Source organism: Heterodontus francisci, unplaced genomic scaffold (assembly GCF_036365525.1).
Source record: "Heterodontus francisci isolate sHetFra1 unplaced genomic scaffold, sHetFra1.hap1 HAP1_SCAFFOLD_91, whole genome shotgun sequence".
Classification (NCBI taxonomy): domain Eukaryota; kingdom Metazoa; phylum Chordata; class Chondrichthyes; order Heterodontiformes; family Heterodontidae; genus Heterodontus; species Heterodontus francisci.
Window position 1 is genome coordinate 3,680,758 of NW_027140989.1, and position 7,912 is coordinate 3,688,669.

General features: G+C 48.5%; 1 protein-coding gene across 1 annotated transcript; it reads right to left on the bottom strand.

Annotated features, from left to right (window-relative positions):
• Positions 1–233: 233 nt before the first annotated feature.
• LOC137361683 (histone H2B 1/2-like) lies at positions 234–611 on the bottom strand. Its single transcript, XM_068026387.1, has one exon. The coding sequence runs from the start codon at positions 609–611 to the stop codon at positions 234–236; it is 378 nt and encodes a 125-aa protein (XP_067882488.1).
• Between the last annotated feature and the right edge of the window lie 7,301 nt (positions 612–7,912).

The window sequence follows — 7,912 nt, forward strand, 5'->3', positions numbered from 1 at the left end:
ATTTACACGGCATTATTAAGTAGAGACACAAAGATCTCAAGTGAACGTGAATCAACCAGAATCCATGGGGTTAAAACAGATATCATAAAGGCAATTAGAAAGTTCCAGAACCTTTGTATAAAAAAAAACAAATTGATACTTTCGTGATGATGTTGTAGCTTTTTCAGAGAGATTGTGGGTGGCTCTTAAAAGAGCCGTTGTGTTTGGGATGTTTTTCAGTCCATTGTGCAGTTTTACATGGAGCTGGTGTACTTGGTCACCGCCTTTGTCCCTTCCGACATGGTGTGCTTGGCCAGCACCCCGGGCAGCAGCAGGCGCATGGTGGTCTGGATCTCCCGGGAGCTGATGGTGCTGCGCTTGTTGCAATGGGCCAGGCGGGAAGCCTCACCCGCGATGCGCTCGGAAATATCGTTCACAAAGGAGTTCATGATACTCTTGGCCTTGGAGGAGATGCCGGTGTCGGGGTGAACCTGCTTCATCACTTTGTAGATGTAGATGGAGTAACTCTCCTTCCTCGACTTTCTCTGCCTTTTGCCTCCCTTTGCTGACGGTTTACTCACACTTTTCCAGGCGCCCTTCTTCGCAGCTGCTTTCTTCTTCTCCTCAACCATCTTCAGATCCAATTGCAGACACAGAAATAAACCAAACCCCTTCCGAGTGCGGATTAAATAGACAATCCCACAGCTCTATGCTAATGAGGGATGGGGGAAAGTTAAGATTGTGATTGGGTGATTGGGAGTGATGTCAAAACGGTTTTATATTGTAATTATCTAATTGGTGTCTTCCGCCATCCAATCAGAATAAATATTTGCAACCAATCACAAACACCCTTACTGCAATCCGTAAGTATATTTCACAAAGACTCTCTCCAGTCACAGTTTTCGTAAAACAGCCGCTCCCTGTGAAAAGATCCCTGGAAATGTCCTGACTGTTGTTGGGAGGACACTTTTTGACTGATTCTGTGTCGTTGTGTCTCTGCTATTGCATGTGAGTGTGCAGTTAATTCCGTTTATTTTACTCTATGCTACTGTGTTTGACTGTTTTATGTAATTTGGTAGCTCTCAGTCTCTGGTTCCGTGTCAGTGCACCATTTTCCCACACTCTCTTGGCCAGTCTGGACATAGCAGTGGAAGCCTTTCCCATGTGCTTGTTGACTTCTGCATCGGGAGACAGGTTACTGGTGATAGTTGAGCCTGGATAGGTGAACTCTTGAACCACTTCCAGAGCGTGTTCGCCCATATTGATGGATGGAGTATTTATAATGTCCTGTCCCATGATGTTCGTTTTCTTGAGGCTGATGGTTTGGCCAAATTCGCTGCAGGCAGCCGCAATGCTGTCAGTGAGTCTCTGCAGACACTCTTCAGTGTGGGATGTTAATGCAGCATCGTCAGCAAAGAGGAGTTCCCTGATGCGGACTTTCTGTACTTTGCTCTTCGCTCTTAGACGGGCAAGGTTGAACAAACTGCCATCTGATCTTGTGTGGAGGAAAATTCCTTCTTCTCAAGACTTGAACGCATGTGAGAGCAGCAGGGAGAAGAAGATCCCAAACAGTGTAGGTTCGAGAACACTGCTATGTCCAGACTGGCCAAGTGAGTGTGGGGAAATGGCACACTGACACGGAACACAAAAGTCCAAGTGTATCAAGCCTGAGTCCTCAGTACTTTGCTCTACGGCAGCGAGGCCTGGACCACGTATGTCAGCCAAGAGCGACGTCTCAACACATTCCATCTTTGCTGCCTCTGGAGAATCCTTGGCATCAAGTTGCAGGACCATATCTCCAACACAGAAGTCCTTGAGGCGGTCAACATCCCCGGCATATACACCCTACGGAGCCAGCGGCGCTTGAGATGGCTTGGCCATCTGAGCCGCATGGAAGATGGCAGGATCCCCAAGGACACATTGTACAGCAACCTCGTCACTGGTATCAGAACCACCGGCCATCCATGTCTCTGCTTTAAAGTCGTTTGCAAACACGACATGAAGTCCTGTGACATTGATCACAAGTCATGGGAGTCAGTTGCCAGTGATCGCCAGAGCTGGCGGACAGCCATAAATGCGGAGCTAAAGTGTGGTGAGTCGAAGAGACTTAGCAGTTGGCAGGAAAAAAGACAGAAGCTCAAGGGGAGAGACAACTGTGTAACAGCCCCGACAACCAATTTTATCTGCAGCACCTGTGGAAGAGTCTGTCGCTCTAGAATTTGCCTTTATAGCCATTCCAGACGCTGCTTCACAAACCACTGACAAGCTCCAGGCGCTTACCCATTGTCTCTCGAGACAAGGAGGCCAAAGAAAAGAAGAAGAAAAGAAGTCTCCGGTGCTGTGTGGATTCATTCTGTATCTATCAGACTCTCGGACTGTGAGTGTGACATCCATTCTGTATCTGTCAGTCTCTGGTACTGTGAGTGTGACATCCATTCTGTATCTGCCAGACTCTGGTACTGTGAGTGTGACATCCATTCTGTATCTGTCAGTCTCTGGTACTGTGAGTGTGACATCCATTCTGTGCCTGTCAGACTCTGGTACTGTGAGTGTGACATCCATTCTGTATCTATCAGACTCTAGGACTGTGAGTATGAGGAGATGAGGTGGAGTGTTGCGGCAAGGATGATGGAAAAGAGCATTGGTGCGATGACACAGCCTTGCTCGACCCCAGTTTGCATTGGGATTGGGTCAGTGGTAGGTCCATTGGGAAGGATTACAGCTTGCATGTCATCAGGCAGTCGTCAGAGGATGATGATGAATTTCTCTGGGCAGCCAAATTTGAGGACGTTCCATAATCCCTCCTGGTTGGTGGAGTCGAAGGCCTTTGTCAGGTCAGAGAAGACCAGGTAGAAAGGTTGTTGCTGCTCCCTACATTTTCTTGGAGTTGTCTTGCTGTGAAGATCATGTCCATTGTGCTTCTTGATGGACAGAATCAACATTGTGATTCCAGTTGGAACTCTTCAGCCACGGGGAGGAGGCAGTTGAGAAGGACTCTTGTGATGGCCTTCCCTGTGGCGGACAGCAGTTACCACAGTCAGTCTTGTCACCTTCTTTAAAGATGATCACTATTACAGTGTCTCGGAGATCCCCTGTCATGCTCTCCTCCTTCCAAATGAGGGAAATGAGACCATGTATTTGTGTCAAGAGTGCTTCTCGGCCAGATTTTAGAATTTTGATGGGAATTCCATCTATGCCAGCGGCCTTATTGTTTTTTAGCTGTCAGATGGCCTTTTCAACCTCTGTCAGCCTGGGATTGTGCTGACAGCACGGTGGGTAGCAGGCTGTGGAATGCGGTCAAGGGCACTCGCATCAAGGACTGAGTCACAATTGAGGAGATCTTCAAAGTGCTCCTTGCAACGATTGCAGACTGCCTATCTGTCCTTGATCAGTGTCACTCCATTATTTTGCTCTCAGTGGAGTTGGTCCTTGGGTACGTGGGCCGTGAATGGTCTTGACTGTACTAAAGAATCCACACATGTCGTGGCTGTCAGCTAATTTTTGTAGTTCCAGTGTTTGTTCAGCCCATCAGCTGTTCTTTAGGTCGCATGTGTATATCTACTCGACAGGACGAGTGGGAAACTATTTAACCTATGTTGCCTCCAGTCCAGATGTAAGGCCACTCCAACCTCTGTCATCAAGCTGCAGTATGCTGACGACGCCTGCGTATGCGCACACTCAGAGGCCAAGCGTCAAACCCTGATCAATGCATTCACGGAGGTGTATGAAATAATTGGCCTTAAGCAAAACATCCAGAAGACAAAGGTCCTCTACCAGCCTGCTCCACGACACTGCCCCTCTACTATCAAGATCCACGGTGAACCACTGGGCAATGTGGATCACTGCTTATACCTTGGGAACCTCCTGTCACCAAGGGCAGATATCGACGATGACACGCAGCATCACATCTAGCGTGCCAGCGTAGCCTTCAGTCATCTGAGGAAAAGAATGTTTGATGGCAAAGAACTCAAATCAGCCACCAAGCTCATGGTTGACATGGCTGCAGTGTTACCTGCCCTCCTGTATGTGTCAGAAACATGGATACTGTACAGCAGACATCTCAAAGCCCTGGAGAGATATCACCGGTGGTGATTCCACAAGATCCTGCAAATTCAGTTGCAGGACAGGCGCTGCAATATCAGTGTCCTCTCTCAGGCCAACATCCCCAGTATCCAGACACTGGTCATGGCTAGTCAGTTATGTTGGATGGGCCACATCATCCCCATGCCTGACGCCAGAGTCCCAAAACAAGCTTTCTCCTCTGAACTCCATCAGGGCAAGAAGCTACCAGGAGGGCAGAGGAAACATTACAAGAATTTCCTTCAAGACATCCTGAAAAAACGTGACATTTGCACTGATTCATGGGCATCTCTTGCCTGAGACCACCCAAAATGGAGAAGAAGCATCCGCGAAGGTGCCAGCCAGTTTGAAATTCGTCAACATGCCCAGGAAGCAACCAAATGCAAACAGTGGAAGGAGTATTTGGAAATTGGAGAATCCCATTCATCCACTTCACCAAGCACCATCTGCCCCACCTGTGGCCGAGTGTGTGGATCAAGAATTGGACTATTCAGTTACCTAAGGAACCACAACCCTGGAGTGGATGAAAGTCATCCTCATTCCCGAGGGAGTTCCGAAGAAGAAGTTTAGTGTGACATCCATTCTGCATCTGTCAGTCTCTGGTTTTGAATATGAGTGTGGGATTCATTCAGTATCTGTCAGTCCCTTGTACTGTGTTTGAGTGCAGTTTTCAGGCTGTATCTATTAGTATCTTGTGTGTGAGTTTTGTATTCATCTGCATCTTTCAACCTCTAACACATTATTTGAGTTTTGCAGTCATTCTGAACTGACCCTTGGAAATGTATGCGTGTTTGAGGTTGATCGTTTACTTGTTAATCTGTTGTACTGTGCATGAGTGTGAGATTCATTCTGTATAACTCTAGCTCTCTTCCTGTTGTGTGTGTGTGATTCATTCTGTATGCTCCATCTCTGGTATTGCGTATATGTGTGGTATCAATGTGAATGTGGAAATCATTCTGTAACTCAGTCTGATATTGTTCTGTGAGGGTGGGAATCACATGTATCATTCAATCCCTGGTGCTGTGTGTGAGCATGGGATTCATTCTGTACCTGTCAGTCATACTGTATGTATCTGTGGGATTTATTCTGTACCTTTCAGTCGCTGGTATTTTGTACGAAAGTGGGATTAATTCTAGATCCACTGCCACACACTGGTTGAGTGTGTGTGTGTGCAAGAAGATAAAAAGATACAAAATAGGAGCAGGAGATGGCTATTTGGCCCATCGAGCCTGCTCCACCATTCAATAAGATCGGGGCTGTTCTGATAGTGGCCTTAACTCCACTTTCCTGCCTGCGCCCATGACCATTGACTGCCTTTTAGATCAAAAATCTGTCTATCACAGCCTTGAATAGATTCAATGACCCAGTCTCCACAGTCCTCTGGAGAACAGAATTCCAAAGATGAACAACCCTCTGAGCGAAGAAATTCCTCCTCATCTCCTTCTTGAATGGGAGACCACTTATCTTGAAACTCTGGCCCCTAATTCTACATTCCCCCACAAGGAGAAACATCCTCTCAGCATCTCCCTGTCCAGCCACACTGAGAATCTTATAGGTTTCAATAAGATCACCTCTCAATCTCCTAAACTCCAGTGAGTATAGGCCCAACCTACTCAACTTTTTCTCATAAGGCAATCCAACTTCCCAAGTATCAGCCGAGTGAACCTTCTCTGAACTGATTCCAATGCAAGTATAGCCCTCCTTAAGTAAGGAGATCATGTGTAGGCGGTCATGTGTCACCTTTGGCATGTTTCCGGCAGTTCCTGCAGCCATACTGGTGCCAAACGTCGTGTCCTGCACTCCTTTGGACCCCACCAGAAAGGCCGAGAGGGGGGTTTTGACGACTGGGCAACTCTCAACCTCCATAAATTTGCCCAGGCATGCGCCATGGAGAGGTCACTCCATAGTTGCCTCACAGCGACTGAAACAACACGGAAGGCAGCAGTTACGGGTTATAAGTCCAGATAAATTGGCGTAGAAACTGGGCGCCACGGGTTGCCTTTGTCGGTGGGAGAGGTCATTGCACCTCACTGGACAGCTACTGCCCGCCTCAAACCGGCCAGCCCCCGGTCAATAAGGTTCTGTCCCGCCACAGTCTGCCTGCTTCAATGGGTGCTTGGAGCTCAGGGTCATTGCCCGAAAGGTGGACTGATACACCGCACCAAACAACATGAAAAAAGGAAAGAAGGTACCAGCCCTTCGCTTTGCAAGCTGGAACGTCAGAACTATGTGTCCTGGCCTGTCGGAAGACCTTACACAAATCAACGATTCTCGGAAGACCGCCATCATTAACAACGAGCTCAGTAGACTCAATGTGGACATTGCAGCACTTCAGGAGACTCGCCTCCCCGCGAGTGGCTCTCTAGCAGAGCAAGACTACACCTTCTTCTGGCAGGGCAGGGATCCTGAAGAACCAAGACAGCATGGAGTGGGCTTCGCCATCAGAAACTCCTTGCTCAGCATGATAGAGCCTCCCTCAAATGGCTCAGAACGCATACTGTCCATCCGACTGCTCACCACCTCTGGTCCAGTACACCTACTCAGCATCTATGCTCCAACACTCTGTTCCGCACCTGAAGCTAAAGACCAGTTCTATGAACAACTCCATAACATCATTAGCAGCATCCCCAACACCGAACACCTATTCCTGCTGGGGGACTTTAATGCCAGGGTTGGGGCCGACCATGACTCATGGCCTTCCTGCCTTGGGCGCTATGGCGTTGGAAGGATGAATGAGAACGGGCAGAGACTGCTTGAGTTGTGTACCTATCATAACCTCTGCATCACCAACTCGTTCTTTCACACTAAACCCTGTCACCAGGTTTCATGGAGGCACCCAAGATCACGTCGTTGGCACCAGCTAGACCTCATTGTCACAAGGCGAGCCGCCTTAAACAGTGTTCAAATCACACGCAGCTTCCACAGTGCGGACTGCGACACCGACCACTCCCTGGAGTGCAGCAAGGTTAGACTCAGACCAAAGAAGTTGCATCATTCCAAGCAGAAGGGCCACCCGCGCATCAACACGAGCAGAATTTCTCACCCACAGCTGTTACAAAAATTTCTAAATTCACTTGTAACAGCCCTTCAAAACACTCCCACAGGGGATGCTGAGACCAAGTGGGCCCACATCAGAGACGCCATCTATGAGTCAGCTTTGACCACCTACGGCAAAAGTGCGAAGAGAAATGCAGACTGGTTTCAATCTCATAATGAAGAGCTGGAACCTGTCATAGCCGCTAAGCGCATTGCACTTTTGAACTGCAAGAAAGCCCCCAGCGATTTAACATCCGCAGCACTTAAAGCAGCCAGAAGTACTGCACAAAGAACAGCTAGGCGTTGCGCAAACGACTACTGGCAACACCTATGCAGTCATATTCAGCTGGCCTCAGACACCGGAAACATCAGAGGAATGTATGATGGCATGAAGAGAGCTCTTGGGCCAACCATCAAATCTAAATCGGGGGACATAATCACTGACCAACGCAAACAGATGGACCGCTGGGTTGAGCACTACCTAGAACTGTACTCCAGGGAGAATGCTGTCACTGAGACTGCCCTCAATGCAGCACAGCCTCTACCAGTCATGGATGAGCTGGACATACAGCCAACCAAATCGGAACTCAGTGATGCCATTGATTCCCTAGCCAGCGGAAAAGCCCCTGGGAAGGACAGCATTACCCCTGAAATAATCAAGAGTGCCAAGCCTGCTATACTCTCAGCACTACATGAACTGCTATGCCTGTGCTGGGACGAGGGAGCAGTACCCCAGGACATGCGCGATGCCAACATCATCACCCTCTATAAAAACAAAGGTGACCGCGGTGACTGCAACAACTACCGTGGAATCTCC

Bases quoted from the DNA above. Each gene is read 5' to 3' on its own strand.
- LOC137361683 (XM_068026387.1), bottom strand. From the start codon at position 611: ATGGTTGAGGAGAAGAAGAAAGCAGCTGCGAAGAAGGGCGCCTGGAAA.